Here is a 21,618-nt window from a genome sequence, read left to right as displayed (position 1 = left end):
CTATTAAAGTGTATATGTACAGTATCACTATTAAAGTGTATATGTACAGTATCACTATTAAAGTGAATATATTCATGTTGAACATTGATCCCCAAGGACATTTGTAAGAGTTGGGAGGGGACAAGAACACATTTACAGATTTATTGTAGAACAATTTAAGGCAAATATACAAACAATCTTCCTTCTCTCATTATGATAAACACTTTTCACCTTAAAACATATCTTTCTTTGGTTTCATCAAAATAAAGGCACTTACAGGTCATCTTTTTGCATTTCAGTAGAGTATGGCACTCATTTACTTATTTGTCTGTAGGTAGGTAAGACCACAATTAAATACAAATGAGGACAACAGCTAGATAGAGGAATGTTCTCTACTCTGTGTGTGTGTGTGTGTGTGTATACAAATAAAGGTAACTAAACTGTATCGATAATGTCTGGATGAAGCACTTACATTACTGCAACTATTTATATGGTATAATGTGGACCTAGGCAAAAGCATATGTAAAGATATGGTTCTGCATAGAACATAGAACCAATGGAACCATGGCAAGTGACCAATCAGGTCAAATATGGACAGAGCGAATGGCACTTTAACATTGAAATGTAAAATCAACCCACTGGTCAAAACAAGTTCTAAAACACAATCGAATATATAAAAATATCCCAACATAAACACAATTTATTTTAAAAAGTGAAGAAAAGACAAAGGTTTCGTTAAGTCACTGATTGTGGACAGCTGGTGATGCAACAGATTCCTGAGAGGTAAATGTTTGAAGGTAGATCAGTCAATAAGAGACAGAACATTGACAAGGGTCATATTCATTAAGGAATGCAATGGGAAACATCTGATGTTTCGTAGTTGACAGCAATTCAACATAGCATAGATGTAAGTTATTACTTCTAAACAAAATAACTTTTGGGGTTTCTCATATGCTTACAATGATGTTTTGATTCTAGCTTGAACAGTCGCTAAGATTATATTTGGTTGTGATCATCGCAAAATAACTACTTTGGATGCAGAAGTTGTTAGCTAGAATGCTAACGCTCATTGACATAGGCGGTAGCAAAAGCCAGCCAAAGAGCCATTTTACTGGTTGAAGTTGAAGTGTTTTTTAAGTATAATCCAGTTGATTTGCGATAATGACACAAGCATTATATTAAGCAGGACATTCATTCAAGACTTAAATCCAATTATAATCCAAAGGTAGTGTGAAATGCACTCAAAAGCAACATGTCAATAGAGGTTTTTTTTGCTGGCGTTCTATAAGAACCAACTTGTGTGCATCTCCTTTGTGAGGTAATGTTTGCAAACACAGAAAGGGGTCTATAGAACGGCATAGAGCTCTGTGCAGTAGTCTGTGTCTCCACTAGGGGCTAATGGACCACTTTTCCCCCCAAACATCATTGTCTCCTACTGGGTTTCTATTAGATTAACTTCATTGGTCAGTGACTCCATTCAGTCCAATTTGCTCAGATTCACTTTCAAGCCGTTGTGATGACTGAGGTGAATGTGAAACACTTGTGAATGGAACTATTAGCTCTACATGTCTTTCTGCAATCCACAGACACTGAAGCTAATAAGGCAGCATTGAAACAGTGGAGACGTATAATTGCATTTTAAGATCTCTTAGCACAGATCTGAAAGGCAGGTGGATGGTTTGACACAGTGCAGTTAGTCAGGAGAATGGATACGGATGGTTTATGTTTACATTCTTTGGAAGAAGACCAGCAGCAAGCAGCAGTTCCATCCTGTTCCCTTTAGGCCATTATGCCATGATAGGCTAAAGGGACAGGAGGCAAAAAAACAAGAAGATAACAGTACGCTACCCGGGTTATGTTTCAGCATTCAACACTACATTGTCGCCTTGCAAAACAAAAACTGTCGTTGACTGAAACAGAAACCGATTGAACCCCAGCCTGACAAAAATAAAAGTTGTGAAATGGGGAGCAGAGAAGTTGTTTCTGTGATTACAAATAGATTCTCGATTCTGGACCTCTGTTTTTCAGACTCTGAAACTTTTCTGATTCCTGGGATTTATCTTAGCTCTGGCTGGTATTAGCTGGTTTACAGTTGGGTTCTTCTAGTCCTCTTCTCCACTCCCAACATCCATACCTTTTGGGTGAACCGTACAGTCAACATGTAGAAAATAAAAGTGTTTGGGATATTATGTATAAAATACGATTGGAGGTTTGGCTTTTCATATACTCAAGTGTCTCGAATAATCATAAGGAAAAATATATATTTTTACAGTCTGAAAAAGTCTGCATTCCAATGTACAGCTTTATAAGGCACAATGTTTATGTAGCATCAGTAGAAAAATAAGGTAACTCTGGTATCCAGATATTCCCCGGTTAAAACCATGGTTCATTGACCAGTATACTGTTCATCAGTGAAGCATCCATGTCATCAACACATTCATGGTAGCGAGTCCTCAGTCTTTCACTACATGTGAAGGGTGTCATTTTAACCATTCTAAATATTCTGTGCGATGAGGCCCGGCTCTCATGGTATTGTTGTGTTTTAAAGGACGAATGATGGCAGCAGGTTCATTGTCTCATTTGGACTCTAGCACTGAGGGAAACATCAATGTCTGCTCGCTAACAGCCTCTGAAAATAATTGTGTATTTGGCCAATTCAAGTGCTTTTGTTTATTGGATTATGCTCTACATTGCACAGGCCTAGCTCTCCCACGCAGCTCTCTCTTCTCTAATGCGTTCCTCTATTTTTCTCTCAGCCTCACTCCCATGACGTCTCACTCCCTCTCTCTATATAGCCATCTGGTGGCCTGCCCTCCTCTCTTAATCTGCGTCGAGATGACAGTGATGTCATCAGATAGCAACAGGCTGAGACTCAGCGGCACCAGGATCACTTCCTGTAATGAGTGATGAGGCTTCTTTGGCCGGAAAGCAGGGGATGAAGGAAAATAAGATTATGGTTCATTAGTGATGTGCAAACACAAGCAGGGTCTTTGGAGGCTGGGACAGGGCTGGGGACATGGGAACAGTACGAACCCATCACTCCCCCATGGTGTCCACACCGCCGGGCCTGGTGGAAATGGTAGAATTAATTCCACCAACGCTGAGCTTATATGTGGCATTGGCATAGTCCACTTCACACCCTGGAATGGGGGTGTTTTGGTGTATTAGCGATGGATACTCAAAAGTCCCTCCACCTACCCCAGATTGATAATGGCACAGGCCAGCTTTTTGGCCTCTCTCCCAGGCACTACAGCATTGACATGCTCTCAGGGGGGTGCGGAATGGGACCTCCTAGGGACTCTACTTTGTGATCTCTCCCATTCGGCCCCAGGGCTCCCCCTCTGGCGAGCACCATCACAGTTTCTCCTGTGACACCGGCGAACTCGAAGGCAAAGGTTCCGTAGAATAGCATGATGGTGACGCAGAACACCCACTCAAAAATGGCCGACGCGTGCTGCAGGACGAAGCTCTCCTGGACAAAGAACACGCCACCTAGAGGCAGGAAGGTCAAGGAGCACAACTACAGACTGACCAACTAACAGACTGACATAAAGACTGACTGCCATGAGAAGAGGATGGCCATGTCCCAAATCAACCCCTAGCCCCTATGCACTACTGGAGATATTCTCCCCATTTCCCTGCTCTCCATCCCTCCGTTCCTTCCCTTCTCTCCCCCATTCCCCCTCGATTTCAACAACACCTCTCTTTCTCCATCTTCCCTTACTCCTCCCTCCCTCCTCTCTGATTGTAACGATAGGTACAGATGTAGGATCTTAATTTGAGCCAGTTGCAACAGGAAATGTGAATTATTATATAATTAATGGACATTTTTGTAGGGGTTGATACATTTTTCATAAGTGAAAATTCAGTCTGAATCAAGTGGAAATGACAAACTTCAGAATAATTTTAAGCCTCAAATACACATTTTCTGCATTGCAGGAAAGGTCTCCTGCAACAGGGTGATCAAATTAAGATCCTACATCTGTAGTAGCCTTTGCTTGTGCGAGCCAGAGCGGCTCATAAGAGTGGGAGTCTATCTCCCCCTGGACAGGATGCTAGTCTATGCAGGGCATTGGTTGTGAAGAAAACACAGATCTTATTGAGTACGGTTCAATATATTTTGCAGGATATTAAGCACCAACGTGATGAAGGCCAGTAGTGTCATGCCCAGTCGTAGGTGAGCCAGGCTGTATTCTCCCTGAGTCTTGGCCAGCCTGTAGGTTAGAGCCGACTGCAGACACACAAACAGCATACTGGTGGGGAACGCTACCCCTGCCCCCACATAGTGGAGGATCTTAGCATTATCCACCTGCGAAGAAAGAAAGAAAGATGCATTTATTAGTATAGTATGGATTTTCATTGTCTCAATGAGCATTGAACAAGTCACATACTGAAAACACTGAACTGGTCACATAGAAACACAAATCACATATGATGCTAGATATCAGTTGAAAAGCCCTCTCTCTATTCTGGCCTCTAGTTTTGCTGTGTCTCAGTTTGGCCAGAAGGGGGCAGCGGTAGCCAGTCATTGAAATAGTAGTGAGTCAGGTTACACATTACTCCTTCTATCCTTTCTTTAAAGTGAAAGAGATACTGTAGAGAAAGGCTGAGAGAAAGAATGAAGGAAAGCAAGAGGAGAACCAGAGAGCGAGAGAAACAAAATAGGGCAACCAGTGGAGCACAAACATTGTAAACACAACAAACATCATGTATCTGTTTACTTATCTTCCCCTACTATTCATACTACAACTATCTGCACCTTGTTAAAAACACTATATCTGAAATGTCTTTATCCATTTCAAACCTTCATGAATGTTTACTGTTCCTGTTTTATTGTTTATGTTGTTTTTTTGTTTCTTCTGACTTGTGGCTATTGTTTATTTTCGCTTGCTTTAGTAATGCAAACATAATGTTTCACATGCCAATAAAGCGCCTTTCAATTGAATTGAGAGCGAGAGTAGAGAGAGTAGAGAGAGAGAGACGGAGGTGAGAAAGCGATAGAGAAGTGAAGAAAGAGGCCAGCGGTACAGTATAACACCTCCTTCTCACTCCTGATCACATGCGGCCAGCCGCAAACACACAATACACAAAGTAGCATGTGACCACACACACACACACACGGTCTCATGGGACCTGATAACAGAAAAGCACATTCTCACAAAGTAGTAATGCAGGGTACTGACCAGACCAAGGGGACCAAAAACTCAATGAATGAATGACATGTATTTATGTATCAAGTTGCCTTTAGCAACTAATAGTTAGTTCTCCCAGAACTACTATATTCCATTGGGCTCCCGAGTGGTGCAGCGGTCTAATGCACTGCATCTCAGTACAAGAGGCGTCCCTGGTTTGAATCCAGGCTGTATCACATCCATTTGTGATTGGGAGTCCCATAGGGCGGCGCACAATTGGCCCAGTGTCAACAGGGTAGGCCGTCATTGTAAATTAAGAATTTGTTCTTATCTGACTTGCCAAGTTATGAAAATTACTATAATATCTATTTCTAAGTTAGCCTAGCTATTATGAACTAATACAGGGGACCGACCAGTTGATCAGACCAAGGGATTGAGCTACAACAACACCTTTTCTTCACCCTCACTAACTCAGTATGAAATTACTGTAGGTTTTCTAGGCTCTCCCTCAGATTTCATTCATCTCTAAGGCTCTTCCTATAACCAGGGTTCATACACATTTTCACAGTTGGAATTACATTACTTTTCACCAAATTTCCATGAACAACAATTGGCGGCGTCTCTATGTACGTATAAATTCGACACTGGGAGGCTGCTCTCTCATCCCATGTACACATCTCCTGTCGTTCTGCAAGGCACTTTAACCCCCACAAAGTACAAAGATGTTAGACATCTGTATAAAACACGTATGGTCAACCCTCAGCCTGGAGAGCTACAGTACATGGGTATGCCGGCTTTTGATCAAGCCCTGATGAAACTCATCAGAGTCAGTATATCAAGGTCCGATTGAGCAGCTCATTTCTAAAATGTGGTTTGTTAGAGGGGGACTGGAATAAAAGCCTGCATACACATGAGCTCTCCTGGAAGATGGTTGATCACTATTGATGTAAAACATTGCGACCTAATACATTTTATGCCTTTTGAAATCTTTCGCTCTTCAATATTTCAAAGATCAAATGGCTATGGTAGTCTCCAAATGTTTTTATTCTGCAGAAGCAAACCCACAAACATTATTCAGGAAATGTACCCTTTATAGTTGTCGTTTAAAAAAAAGTACTTTACTACCTTAGAAGTGTATACTTTGCAGGCTGACTAGTATCTATCGAGTTGCAATGTCCATTACGTTGGATGCCCAACTCAACTGAAAGTATCTACAAAACGAGTTTTGAAGCCACATAATGCAAAAGAAAGGCTACATCTAATCTTTTTTCCTAAAATTAGTGTTTGCGATTCATATGATTCGATTAATCACGATTGAACTGAATCCCAACTAATTCAATTGTGAAGTGAATCGTTCGTTTCATCAAAAATAATTGTTTATATAAATCAGATGAATCGTTGAAAAAAGTAATTCAACTTTGTATGTCCTTATTTGTGAGTTTCGGGAGAACGTTTTTGGGGACATGATGAAAACATGAATACGTGCTAATAATAGCTAAACTAGAGGGTACAATATATGTTTTGAATTGGCTACCTAGTTATTCGTTTGTTCTCAATCATATTTTATAGGAGAGGCCTACCTGCTGCTGCAATGTCGACTGTATCTCATCTATCCTTGAGCAACGGCCCACTCGTCTCACACTTGCAGGTGATGTGCACCGACGCGCTAAAGTGTCATTCCGATCATGTCTGATATCTTGATTGACTCATAAAATATTTTTAAACTTTGCCTAAATAAATTACATTAACTGAAATTATTAAATGCATTTCCATGACTTTTCCAAAACTTTGGCGATTTCATAATTTTCAAAAAAAATTCAAGGCCTGGAAAACACCATTTTAAAAGTCTGTGATCATATGAACCCTGTATAACTTAAAGACAAATGGTCAGAGATGACAGCTAAATATTTAGTGTGTTACTGTAACACAGATACCAGTGTTACAGATAAAGACAGCATGCAGTGCACTCTCCTCTCCTCTCCTCTCCTCTCCTCTCCTCTCCACCCCTCCAACAGCAGTGTCCATTAGTTTAATCCTATTGCTTCTGGTCCGACACCTTCCCATTTAGCTGTCACACTCCACTAGAGCTGAAGAAAGGAAAGTACATGAGAGCACACACACACACAAACACCAGTTGAGCGGAGGAGAGGAAAGTACATGAGCACACACACACAAACACCAGTTGAGCGGAGGAGAGGAAAGTACATGAGCACACACACACAAACACCAGTTGAGCGGAGGAGAGGAAAGTACATGAGCACACACACACAAACACCAGTTGAGCGGAGGAGAGGAAAGTACAGCCTTTCTGAGAGTCTTTCTAATGTAAACACCATTAGCTAGCCATATGTGCTAATGCTGCCCGCCCCGTAGTCACTGTTCTCTCACGTCTCCCTCTCGTTCCCTGCCTGGGAACGATAATTAGCGAAATGTGTGTAGTATGTCTATCAGTGACAGTTGTGACATTTAAGATGAGGACAATAATTGATTTTATGAGCATAGCCTTATTTCTTTAACAGCATATTGGATGACTGTCATTCATATTCCATTCACTCAGCTCAATGATAGGTTAGGCTACTACATGATACTCAAACTTTCCCTATACCCATCATGAGGTTGCTACAACATAGCCTATGAATGAAAGTTTACAACGCAGATTTACAGGTCGAGAGATATTTGAGTAATCAAGGTGAAAGACAGTGACACATTCAATACCACCTTGCACATTCTTGCCTGCATCTAGCTGATCTAGGGTGTAATCATTAGTCCAAACAGTTGCAAACGTGTTTCTATCGGACAAATTCAGGTATGTTTATCACCATTCCGTTACGTTTGCTTCACTTTCATAGCAGCCACATACAACAGCATGATCCCTTTGTTGTATAATTACTTCTCGCATCTACGCGCTCTCCACCTCACTTTTTCCCTTCGTTTGTGGACTTCAGTGCACTTTAACTTTCCAAACCAAACCTTTATATCATAACTGCTACACACAGCCTACATCGCTGTCACCATATTAGCTAACCTCATAGTCAACATAGCTACTAGAACTAACACGTTAGTAAACCCGCTACAATCATGTAGTATAGTGTACAGTCAGCAGCAAGCAGTTTAGCAGTTACACCAGCGGGCCCCGATGGCAATAATTATTAAAACCAAAAGCATACCTTGACTTGGAAGAATTCCAGTGTTGGATAGCCATAGTCAGCTAGCTAACATAGCATCCCTCTCTGTTTGAGTGTGCTAAACGCGCTAGCTATATTCGCTAGCTAAGCGAAAGTGAAAAAATGTATACAACTAAATAGCTCTCTCTCTCCCCTTCTCTTGCTTCTCCTTAATTTTGAAGGAAATTCATTTGTTCAAAACTGTTAAACTATTGCCTTTCTCTCTCTTTGAGTCAACTACTCACCACATTGTATGTACTACAGTGCTAGCTAGCTGTAGCTTATGCTTTCAGTACTAGATTAATTCTCTGAGCCTTTGATTGGGTGGACAACATGTCAGTTCATGCTGCAAGAGCTCTGATAGGTTGGAGTATGTCCTCTGGAAGTAGTCATAATTACTGTGTAAGTCTATGGAAGGGGGTGAGAACCATGAGCCTCCTAGGTTTTGTATTGAAGTCAATGTACCCAGAGGAGGACGGAAGTTAGCTGTCCTCAGGCTACACCATGGTGCTACCCTACAGTGTGCTGTTGAGGCTGCTCTAGACCTTCATTGCAAAACAGTGTGTTTTAATAAATTATTTGGTGACATGTGAATATATTTTGTACAGTTTTATCTAAAAAGGATCACTTTAAATGTTTGACTATTTTTATGAAATTCACTGAGGAGGATGGTCCTTCCCTTCCTCCTCTGAGGAGCAGCCTATGTATGTGTGTGTGTGTGTGTGTGTGTGTGTGTGTGTGTGTGTGTGTGTGTGTGTGTGTGTGTGTGTGTGTGCAAGTGTGTAACAGAACCAGGAAGTTTGTTGATATACTGTAGATGCTCTAAATCAACAAAGAAGAGAAGGCACATCTACTCTCAGAAATGAGTCGCTGAGTGTTCCCTCAGAAAGTTAAGAGATGGGGGGGAAAGAAGAGGAGGGGGATGTGGAGGAGAAGGTTAAGGGAGTAAGGAGAGAGTAAGGGAGTAAGGAGAGAGTAAGGGAGAGAAGCGGGTGTTGACAGAGGGATGGAAGTGGAATGGAGAGAATAGATCGAGATGGGAGGACAGGGGTCTAGTATATGCAGAGGGATAGGTATGGAGAAAATTGAGGAAGAAAGGATTAGGGGAAGAAGGGAGAAGAGGGGTCTGGAGTGTTTACAGAGTGTTTACGGAGAAGCTAAAGGTGTCTGCATGCTTCCCAGCCGAAACAGTTCGGAAGAGTTTGTGCATATATTATGATGACATTTTGAGACGTTTTTGTTTCGGGCACACCCCAAAAGAGCCAAAGTTGATAGCCAAAGTCTACGCCACTTCGTCGGTGATTGGTCAACAGTAGGGCTTCTTCAAAAAAGTATTTGTCATTCAACGAGAGACAAGTCGTTTTCCTGTATATTTCTTCATTGAGAAATACTGCACACAATCTTAGTTAGATATAAAATTGCGAGGCTAAGATCTCCTCTGCAAAAATGTAAACATTTCTGACAGATTTCTTGAGTTACCTTAGATTAATTATGACTAATTTGAGGAAGTGTATACTGGGTAAGGCGTCTCATTATTAACAAAAATACTATTTTTCAAAAGAAGGTCTCTTAAGGCAGTACGCTAGCACACTCGTTCGCCTAGGACCCGCCCCAGAGAGAGAGAGCAAGTCTGGGGGGACAGGAGACAAAGGGCCCTCTCTCCTCCACCTCTCCTCTCGTCCCCACATCTCCTCTCGTCCCCCTCTCGTCCTACTCCTCCCCCTCTCGCCCCCCACTCCTCCCCCTGTCCTCTCCTCACCCTTCTCCTTTCCTCTCACCCCCCCTCCCCTCTAGCCCCCCCCTCTCCTCTCCTCCCTCTCTCCTCCCCTCTCCTCCCCCTCTCGACCCCACTCCTCCCCCTTCTCCTTTCCTCTCACCCCCCTCTCCTCTACTCCCACTCTCCTCCCCTTTAGCCCCCACTCTACTCCCCTCTCCTTTCGCCTCTCCTCCCCCTCTCGCCCCCCTCCTCTCCTCTCGCCCGCCCCTCTCCCCCTCTCCCCTTGCCCCCCCCTTTTCCTCCCCTCTCACCCCCTCTCCCCTTGCCCCCCCCTCTCCTCTCCTCCCTCTCTCCTCCCCTCTAGCCCCCCTCTCCTCCCCCTCTCGACCCCACTCCTCCCCCTTCTCCTTTCCTCTCACCCCCCTCTCCTCTACTCCCACTCTCCTCCCCTTTAGCCCCCACTCTACTCCCCTCTCCTTTCGCCTCTCCTCCCCCTCTCGCCCCCCTCCTCTCCTCTCGCCCGCCCCTCTCCCTCCCACCCTCTCCTCTCTCACCCCCCTTTTCCTCCCCTCTCACCCCCTCTCCCCTTGCCCCCTCTCCCAATCATCTCCCTCCCTCATTCCCTTCTCTCCTCTCTTGCTCTCTCCCACTAGAGGACTCTGGAGTTGACCTTGGCAGGCAGCTAAAGCCAGGATGTCATCAATCTACCTGTCGGAGGCAGGGTGAAGAGTTTGTTTAGGGCACTGATACACACAAACATACACAAGCAAAACAACAACTCTTGGAAGTGTTTACTGGTGATATCCTATATTTATTATGTTGCTAATGTGGCCTTACTGAATGAAACAGCTGCAGACTGTAGATAGATGGAGGAGAGATTGGGTGAGAGGGACAGGCAGTTCAGAGGGAATGGCAATGTAGAAGACGGAATAGTGGATAAAGTGGAGGATGCAGAGCGTAGAGAAAAGAGAGGGTTAATTGTGAAAGAGTGAATAATAAGTTACGAAAGAGGTAGGAAAGTCAGTGGAGGGAGGTGTAAAGGAAGTATGGGATGGGGTTAGAAAACGGGGGGCCTATACTAGAGTCCTGTGTGTCTATGTGGCTGTGAGCGACGAGTCTGGTGTGGCTGTGTGAGAGCGACGAGTGTGTGTGTCTGGTGTGGCTGTGTGTGAGCGACGAGTGTGTGTGTCTGGTGTGGCTGTGTGTGAGCGACGAGTGTGTGTGTCTGGTGTGGCTGTGTGTGAGCGACGAGTGTGTGTGTCTGGTGTGGCTGTGTGTGAGCGACGAGTGTGTGTGTCTGGTGTGGCTGTGTGTGAGCAACGAGTGTATGTGCTTGGTGTGGCTGTGTGGGAACATGTGTAGACCGGTCCAGAGAACCTTGAGTTGTCTCTAGGGGAGAGAAGGAGAGAGACAATCAAACTGACTGCCAGTCATGCCTTTCACACCTCTGCTTGCCTGTCTGTGCACATCCCCTCATCTTTCCTCTCTTTCCCTTTCCTTTCCTCTGCTCTCAGAGAAGAAATGTGTAGGTCTCTTCTCTCTTTCCCTCTCCTGGAACACTCACAGTTGTGTACTATTTACATCCTCACCTCGTGTGTGTGTGTGTGTGTGTGTGTGTGTGTGTGTGTGTGTGTGTGTGTGTGTGTGTGTGTGTGTGTTTTACTCACCAGAAGTGAAACAAGGAAAATTCCGATCAAGTGGGGACATTTCACTGGTCCCCACAAGGAAAAAGTCTATTTTAGGCTTAGGGGTTAGGTATAGGGTCAGAATGAGGGCTAGGGGTTCGTTTTAGGGTTAGGAGTTAGGGTTGGGTTTATGGTTAGGGGTTTGGAGTTAAAGGAAATTAGGATATGAATGGGAATGCAGTGTTTGGTCCCCACAAGGATGGTAAAACAAACATTGTGTGTGTGTGTGTCTGAGGCCATCTATTCAGGTCCTCTCCTGTCGGTCTAAAAAGGTCTGAGTGATTGACCCCTACCATACCCTACCCTGTCTTGTCTTACATAACACAACATAATATCCTAATGGTGTCATTATAGCCTAGTACTGATAGTTAATGTGTTGTTTTCGTGGTAACTGTGTTATTTCTGATGCTACCTCTCTCTGTGAGCAGTGGTGTAAAGTACTTAAGTAAAAATACTTTAAAGTACTAGTTAAGTAAAGTACAGATACCCCAAAAAGCAACTTAACTATGTATATTTTTGACAACATTTATTCCACTACATTCCTAAAGAAAATAATGTACTTTTTATTCCATACATTTTTCCTGACACCCACAAGTACTCGTTACATTTTGAATGCTTAGCAGGACAGACAAATTGTCAAATTCACATACTTAACAAGAGAACATCCTTAGTCATCCCTACTGCCTCTGACCTGGTGCACTCAATAAACACAAATGCTTCGTTTGTAAAATTGTGCCGTCTGGTTTGCTTAAAAATTCATTTGAAATTATTTATACTTTTACTTTTGATACTTAAGTATATTTTAGCAATCACATGTACTTTTAAAATGTAAGTATATATAAAACGGAATAGATTTAGACTTTTACTCAAGTAGTATTTTACTGGGTGACTTTCACTTGTACCGGAGTCATTTTCTATTAAGGTATCTTAACTTCTTTTGTTGTTGACAATTGGGTACTTTTTCAACCACTGCCTGTGAGGCTTTCATCTTAGTACCGTTTGTGCTACTGTGCCATCTGACAGAACTGCCCATTATATTTTCACTGCTTCAAAATTGTCTACTAGTGTGTAGCCTATATGAATGTTAAATATTGTATGTCTATATGTGCATCTAAATGTGTATTTATGTCCAGCACATTTGTTTGATGAAGAAAGTTTTATTTAATTGAACTGAGTACAGAAGGTTACAGACGGTCTCTGATTGGGTACAGATGGTGTCTGTGACACATTTGCACACAGTCTGCTCCTGGATGTTAGACACACACACACACACACACACACACACACACATACAGGGTACGAGCCGTGATGACTCACTTCCCGCAAAAAATTCCCCCCTCGGTTTTCCACCGAATGCGCTGAGGGCAGAGAGGCCCCAGAGGGAAGGAGAAATAGAAAGATAGAGGGAGAAAGAAAAGGAGGGAGTCACAGATGCAACTCCATGTTCTTACTTTTGTTTTGGCACACAAACACACACACCACAAAGAGGCTAACGTGAATCAGGGGAGCAGGGAAGGTGGCAGCTTTGCTCCTCTCTTCCCCACGCCAGTTTTTTTTATAAAGAGTCCCTGTGTGCCATTCAGGGTCCCTGTCTGGCATCCTGTACACACACACACCACTTCCTTCTACAAAAACACACCACAGCACAGGGAGCCCAGAACACCAGGAGATCAGAACACCAGGAGATCAGAACACCAGGAGCTCAGAACAGCAGGAGCTCAGAACAGCAGGAGCTCAGAACAGCAGGAGCTCAGAACAGCAGGAGCTCAGAACACCAGGAGCTCAGAACACCAGGAGCTCAGAACACCAGGAGCTCAGAACACCAGGAGCTCAGAACACCAGGAGCTCAGAACACCAGGAGCTCAGAACACCAGGAGCTCAGAGCACCAGGAGCTAGAGAACGACCAATATGTATTTTTTAAGGCCGATGCCGATATTGATTTTTAGGGGTCTAAGAGACCGATGGCCAATATTTTTGCAGATATTCAATATCATTAAATGAGAACATTTTTATGAATACATTTCCCAAAAACAGCCATGTATGCATTATAATGCATACATTATAAAATCAAATCAAATATAACTGTTTTTAACAATGTAACTACATAACAACATAATGGTAATAATTGTATTTGAATGGTAAATGTCTTGATAATTAACCCAGTTTAAGATGGCATAGGCCTACTCACAATACAGGCAATAACAGGCGAATGCATAAATCAACAGGAGTGTGTGCGTGCATTGATTATTGAGCTTGTTTTGACTGATCAGTGGAGTCTGGTGCCACAGATGACAAATGCCTTCCATTTGGGGCAGCAGCTAGCCTAGTGGTTAGAGCGTTGGAATAGTAACCGAAAGGTAAAAATCTGTCGTTCTGCCCCTGAACAAGGCAGTTAACCCACTGTTCATTCCTAGGCCATCATTGAAAATAAGAATTTGTTCTTAACTGACTTGCCTAGTTAAATAAAGGTAAAATAAATTAGCCTACTGATCAACAACATTTGCATATATAGTAAGCATCACTCCATCTACTCAATGCAAATGTGTCTAATGTAATGTCATGATTAGTGATCATGGATGATTACGAGAGTAGTATTATTAGTCATTTCCTACGATCAGGAAAACATTTTTTTTGATTTTGTGTCACCGGCCTACACACAATACCCCATAACGTCAAAGTGGAATTGTGTTTTTAGAAATGTTTACAAATTAATAAAAAATGTAAAGCTGAATTTTCTTGAGTCAATAAGTATTCAACCTATTTGTTATGGCACGCCTAAATAAGTTCAGGAGTTCAAATGTGTTTAACAAGTCACACAAATAAGTTGCATGGACTCACTCTGTGTGCAATAATAGTGTTTAACATAATTTTTTTATGACTACTTGATCTCTGTACCCCACAAAGACCAGGGAGGTTTTCCAATGCCTCCCAAAGAAGAGCACCTATTGTAGATGGGTAAAAATATATCATAAAAAATTGCAGACATTAAATAACTCTTTGAGCATGGTGAAATTATTAATTACACTTTGGATGCACCCAGTTATGAGAAAGATACAGGTGTCCTTCCTAACTCAGTTGCAGGAGAGGAAGAAAACTGAACAGGGATTTCACCATCAGGTCAATGGTGACTTTAAAACAGAGTTTATTGGGCCTTAACCTATGGACGTCACAACTGGGAATACAGATATAGAGTATCGGGCCGATATTGGCCTTTGCCGATAATCCCTCAACATAGCAAAACTGTTGCTATGACAGCCGCCAAGGCCTAATGTACTGAACAACAATGTTTTTAAGACCCCCATCCTAATCTCTATGGCAACCCTCCTATAGTACCAAAAATGGGTGCCCCAGTACCATGCATTGTAAATAAGAATTTGTTCTTTACTGACTTGCCTAGTTAAATAAAGGTTCAATGAAATGTAAAAAAATACACAGAGATATGCACACAGCTTAAAGTCCAGGCACTGAGCCAAGGTTCTAAATATTTAAACTTGCAGAAACTCAGTCCTGAACAACCAAATACCACTGTGTGTGTGTGTGTGTGTGTGTGTGTGTGTGTGTGTGTGTGTGTGTGTGTGTTCCAGTATGTGAGAGGTCCATAACTACAACATGAAGCAGATCTGGAATGTAACAGTCAGAGGGAGGTGAGGTAGAGAAGGGGAGGAGAGGAGAGTGAAAGATTGGGAGCAGCGGACGAGGGCACTGAACTACTGAAAATACAAGATGGTGCCAAGCAATGTTCCCTCTAATTTTTGGGGGCACTGAGCAAATGTTAGGTCTTGTGAGTGGAAATTTGAACGTTGTGAGAATTTTGTGCAACTTCTGGCGCACGTTTACAGTGAACAATGAGGCTGTACCCTTACAGTTTTAGACAGTAGCCAATAGGCTATTGTGGCTATTTCAGCATAATGTAGCCCTACCAACAAAACCAGTAATACCTTTGGAAATACCTTTTGATTTCTATACCTTTTGATTTGCAATTAATTGAAATGCCGACTGTGAGCCAGGCATCAGGCCTAATCGCCCAACCTAACTAATGCTGAATGGAACCAAATCTCTGCAGCAATGTTCCAACATCTAGTGGAAAGCTTTCCCAGAAGAGTGGAGGATGTTATAGCAGCAAAGGGGGGACTAACTCCCTATTAATGCCCATGATTTTGTAATGAGATGGTCGACGAGCAGATATCTACATACTTTTACATACTCATGTAGTGTATATAGTGCAAACAAATGGGGCGAACTCAGTGAAGTTCAATCTCTTGCGTCTCTGCGCGGCCTGGCATCAGCGAGGCAGTCCTGGAGGAGGTGTGTGGATGCGCAAGCGCGCAGCTTAGAGGGAACAATGGTGCAAAGCCAGGTTGTTTCCACCACATATTTCTCCTGATGCATATTGAGACCTACACAACAGATGTGAAAAACTGGACTAAACTCAACTTGAGACCACCTTTGGAGGCGTGAATCGACTGTCAAACTATTTCTATTATGGATGACCTAGCCTAGATCCTCTCATGTGGTGCAATGAAACCATTGTGTTATGTGAAACCGTTGTAAAATGTTTGTGAAATACATTGCATTCGGAAAGTATTCAAACCCCTTGACTTTTCCACATTGTGTTACGTTACAGCCTTATTTTTAAATTGATTAAGTAAAAATAATTTCTCATCAATCTACACACAATACCCCATAATGATAAAGTGAAAACAGGTTTTTAGAAATGTTTGCAAAAACACAAAAACAAAACAGAAATACATTACTTATTAGACCCTTTGCTATGAGACTCGAAATAGAGCTCAGGCGCATCCTGTTTCCATTGATCGTCCTTGAGATGTTTCTACAACTTGATTGGAGTCTACCTGTGGTAAATTCAATTGACTTCCGGCACCGGCAGAGATGGCCGCCTCGCTTCGCGTTCCTAGGAAACTATGCAGTTTTTTGTTTTTTTACGTGTTATTTCTTACATTAGTACCCCAGGTCATCTTAGGTTTCATTACATACAGTCGAGAAGAACTACTGAATATAAGATCAGCGTCAACTCACCATCAGTACGACCAAGAATATGTTTTTCGCGACGCGGATCCTGTGTTCTGCCTTACAAACAGGACAATGGAGTGGATTCCATGTAGCGACCCAAAAAAACGACTCCGAAAGAGAGGGAAACGAGGCGGTCTTCTGGTCAGACTCCGGAGACGGGCACACCGTGCACCACTCCCTAGCATTCTTCTTGCCAATGTCCAGTCTCTTGACAACAAGGTTGATGAAATCCGAGCAAGGGTAGCATTCCAGAGGGACATCAGAGACTGTAACGTCCTTTGCTTCACTGAAACATGGCTCACTGGAGAGACTCTATCCGAAGCGGTGCAGCCAACGGGTTTCTCCACGCATCGCGCTGACAGAAACAAACATCTTTCTGGTAAGAAGAGGGGCGGGTGCGTATGCCTCATGGCCAACGTGACATGGTGTGATGAAAGAAACATACAGGAACTCAAATCCTTCTGCTCACCTGATTTAGAATTCCTCACAATCAAATGTAGACCGCATTATCTACCAAGAGAATTCTCTTCGATTATAATCACAGCCGTATATATCCCCCCCCCCCAAGCAGACACATCGATGGCTCTGAACAAACTTTATTTAACTCTCTGCAAACTGGAAACGATTTATCCGGAGGCTGCATTCATTGTAGCTGGGGATTTTAACAAGGCTAATCTGAAAACAAGACTCCCTAAATTTTATCAGCATATCGATTGCGCAACCAGGGGTGGAAAGACCTTGGATCATTGTTACTCTAACTTCCGCGACGCATATAAGGCCCTGCCCCGCCCCCCTTTCGGAAAAGCTGACCACGACTCCATTTTGTTGATCCCTGCCTACAGACAGAAACTAAAACAAGAGGCTCCCACGCTGAGGTCTGTCCAACGCTGGTCCGACCAAGCTGACTCCACACTCCAAGACTGCTTCCATCACGTGGACTGGGAGATGTTTCGTATTGCGTCAGATAACAACATTGACGAATACGCTGATTCGGTGTGCGAGTTCATTAGAACGTGCGTTGAAGATGTCGTTCCCATAGCAACGATTAAAACATTCCCTAACCAGAAACCGTGGATTGATGGCAGCATTCGTGTGAAACTGAAAGCGCGAACCACTGCTTTTAATCAGGGCAAGGTGTCTGGTAACATGACCGAATACAAACAGTGCAGCTATTCCCTCCGCAAGGCTATCAAACAAGCTAAGCGCCAGTACAGAGACAAAGTAGAATCTCAATTCAACGGCTCAGACACAAGAGGCATGTGGCAGGGTCTACAGTCAATCACGGACTACAGGAAGAAATCCAGCCCAGTCACGGACCAGGATGTCTTGCTCCCAGGCAGACTAAATAACTTTTTTGCCCGCTTTGAGGACAATACAGTGCCTCTGACACGGCCTGCAACGAAAACATGCGGTCTCTCCTTCACTGCAGCCGAGGTGAGTAAGACATTTAAACGTGTTAACCCTCGCAAGGCTGCAGGCCCAGACGGCATCCCCAGCCGCGCCCTCAGAGCATGCGCAGACCAGCTGGCCGGTGTGTTTACGGACATATTCAATCAATCCCTATACCAGTCTGCTGTTCCCACATGCTTCAAGAGGGCCACCATTGTTCCTGTTCCCAAGAAAGCTAAGGTAACTGAGCTAAACGACTACCGCCCCGTAGCACTCACTTCCGTCATCATGACGTGCTTTGAGAGACTAGTCAAGGACCATATCACCTCCACCCTACCTGACACCCTAGACCCACTCCAATTTGCTTACCGCCCAAATAGGTCCATAGACGATGCAATCTCAACCACACTGCCCTAACCCATCTGGACAAGAGGAATACCTATGTGAGAATGCTGTTCATCGACTACAGCTCGGCATTCAACACCATAGTACCCTCCAAGCTCGTCATCAAGCTCGAGACCCTGGGTCTCGACCCCGCCCTGTGCAAATGGGTACTGGACTTCCTGACGGGCCGCCCCCAGGTGGTGAGGGTAGGCAACAACATCTCCTCCCCGCTGATCCTCAACACTGGGGCCCCACAAGGGTGCGTTCTGAGCCCTCTCCTGTACTCCCTGTTCACCCACGACTGCGTGGCCACGCACGCCTCCAACTCAATCATCAAGTTTGCGGACGACACAACAGTGGTAGGCTTGATTACCAACAACGACGAGACGGCCTACAGGGAGGAGGTGAGGGCCCTTGGAGTGTGGTGTCAGGAAAATAACCTCACACTCAACGTCAACAAAACTAAGGAGATGATTGTGGACTTCAGGAAACAGCAGAGGGAACACCCCCCTATCCACATCGATGGAACAGTAGTGGAGAGGGTAGCAAGTTTTAAGTTCCTCGGCATACACATCACAGACAAACTGAATTGGTCCACTCACACAGACAGCATCGTGAAGAAGGCGCAGCAGCGCCTCTTCAACCTCAGGAGGCTGAAGAAATTCGGCTTGTCACCAAAAGCACTCACAAACTTCTACAGATGCACAATCGAGAGCATCCTGGCGGGCTGTATCACCGCCTGGTATGGCAACTGCACCGCCCTCAACCGTAAGGCTCTCCAGAGGGTAGTGAGGTCTGCACAACGCATCACCGGGGGCAAACTACCTGCCCTCCAGGACACCTACACCACCCGATGTCACAGGAAGGCCATAAAGATCATCAAGGACATCAACCACCCGAGCCACTGCCTGTTCACCCCGCTATCATCCAGAAGGCGAGGTCAGTACAGGTGCATCAAAGCTGGGACCGAGAGACTGAAAAACAGCTTCTATCTCAAGGCCATCAGACTGTTAAACAGCCACCACTAACACTGAGTGGCTGCTGCCAACACACTGACACTGACTCAACTCCAGCCACTTTAATAATGGGAAATTATGTAAATATATCACTAGCCACTTTAAACAATGCTACCTTATATAATGTTACTTACCCTACATTATTCATCTCATATGCATACGTATATACTGTACTCTATATCATCGACTGTATCCTTATGTAATACATGTATCACTAGCCACTTTAAACTATGCCACTTTGTTTACATACTCATCTCATTTGTACATACTGTACACGATACCATACTGTATCTTGCCTATGCTGCTCTGTACCATCACTCATTAATATATCCTTATGTACATTTTCTTTATCCCCTTACGCTGTGTACAAGACAGTAGTTTTGGAATTGTTAGTTAGATTACTTGTTATTACTGCATTGTCGGAACTAGAAGCACAAGCATTTCGCTACACTCGCATTAACCATGTGTATGTGACAAATAAAATTTGATTTGAATTGATTGGACATGATTTGTAAAGGCAAACACCTGTCTATATAAGGTCGCACAGTTGACAGTACATGTCAAAGCAAAAACCAAGACATGAGGTCAAAGGAATTGTCTGTAGAGCTGCGAGACATGATTGTGTCAAGTTACAGATACGGGGAAGGGTACCATTGAAGGTCCCCAAGAACACAGTTGCCTCCATCATTCTTAAATGGAAGAAGTTTGGAATCACCAAGACTCTTCCTAGAGCTGGCCACCCGGCCAAACTGAGCAATCGGGGGAGAAGGGCCTTAGTCAGGGAGGTGACCAAGAACCTGATGGTCACTCTGACAGAGCTCCAGAGTTCCTCTGTGAAGATGGGAGACATTTCCAGAAGGACAACCTTCTCTGCAGCACTCCTCCAGTCAGGCCTTTATGGTAGAGTGGCCAGATGGAAGCCACTCCCCGCTTGGTGTTTTCCAAAAGGCACCTAAATACTCTCAGACCATGAGGAACAAGATTATCTGGTCAGATGAAACCAAGATTGAACTATTTGGCCTGAATGCCAAGTGTTACGTCTGGAGGAAACCTGGCATCATCCCTCCTGTGAAGTTTGGTGGTGGCAACATAATGCTGTCGAGATGTTTTTCAGCAGAAGGGACTGGGAGACTAGTCAGGTTTGAGGGAAAGATGAACAGAGCAAAGTACAGAGAGATCCTTCCTAAAAACCTACTCCATAGCACTCAGGACCTCAGACTGCAGTGAAGGTTCACCTTCCAACAGGACAACGACCACAAGAACACAGCCAAGACATTGCAGGAGTGGCATCGGGACAAGTCTTTGAATGTCCTTGAGTGGCCCAGCCAGAGCCCGGACTTGAACCCGATCTAACGTCTCTAGAGAGACCTGTAAATAGCTGTGCAACGACGCTCCCCCTCCATCCTGACAGAGCTTGAGAAGATCTGCAGAGAAGAATGGGAGAAACTCCCCAAATACAGGTGTGCCAAGCTTGTAGTGTCATACCCAAGAAGACTCGAGGCTGTAATCACTGCCAAAGGTGCTTCAAAAAAGTACTGAGTAAATCTTCTGAATATGTAAGTAACTCTGACATTTAAAAAAATTGGTTTTGCTTTGTCATTATGGGGTATTGTTTGTAGATTGATGAGGGGTAAAAACAACTTAATCCATTTTAGAATAAGGCTGTAACATAACTTAATACTTTCCAAATGTACTGTAGTTGTGGAACAGTGTTGCATTGCTGAACTACCTTGTGCTATGTCAAACAACCATGTACAGTTGTGAAACAATGTTGCGTTGCTGAACGTATGTACCTGGTGTAAAACTGTTGGAAAAAATGTTTGTGAATCACGGTTGTCGAACCGTGTTCTCTTGCCTTCAGAAAGTATTCATACCGCTTAACTTATTCCACATGTTGTTGTGTTACAGCCTGAATTCAAAATTGAATAAATCGATTTTGCGTTACCCATCTACACACAGTACCCCATAATGACAAAGTGAAAACATGTTTTTAGACATTTTTGCACATTTATTGTAAATGAGATACAGAAATAACTGATTTACATAAGTATTGACACCACTAAGTCAATAAGTTAGAATCCCCTTTGTCAGCGATTATAGCTGTGAGTCTTTCTGGGTAA

The 21,618-nt window shown here is 43.6% G+C and overlaps 1 protein-coding gene across 1 annotated transcript in view; it reads right to left on the bottom strand.

Moving 5' to 3' along the window:
- Positions 1-126: 126 nt before the first annotated feature.
- The window catches only part of LOC110502650 (transmembrane protein 150A), a 72,757-nt gene continuing 51,265 nt past the window's right edge, over positions 127-21,618 (bottom strand). The window contains exon 7 of the mRNA XM_090217194.1: positions 127-4,288. Within this exon, the coding sequence (XP_090073320.1) occupies positions 4,076-4,288 (213 nt within the window). The 3' untranslated portion in view covers positions 127-4,075. The remainder of the gene's footprint in view (positions 4,289-21,618) is intronic.

This window comes from Oncorhynchus mykiss, chromosome 23, assembly GCF_057628025.1.
Source record: "Oncorhynchus mykiss isolate SJ-2025 chromosome 23, ASM5762802v1, whole genome shotgun sequence".
NCBI lineage: Eukaryota > Metazoa > Chordata > Actinopteri > Salmoniformes > Salmonidae > Oncorhynchus > Oncorhynchus mykiss.
Note: the sequence above shows the minus strand (reverse complement) of the source record. Positions and strands in the feature narration are given on the sequence as shown.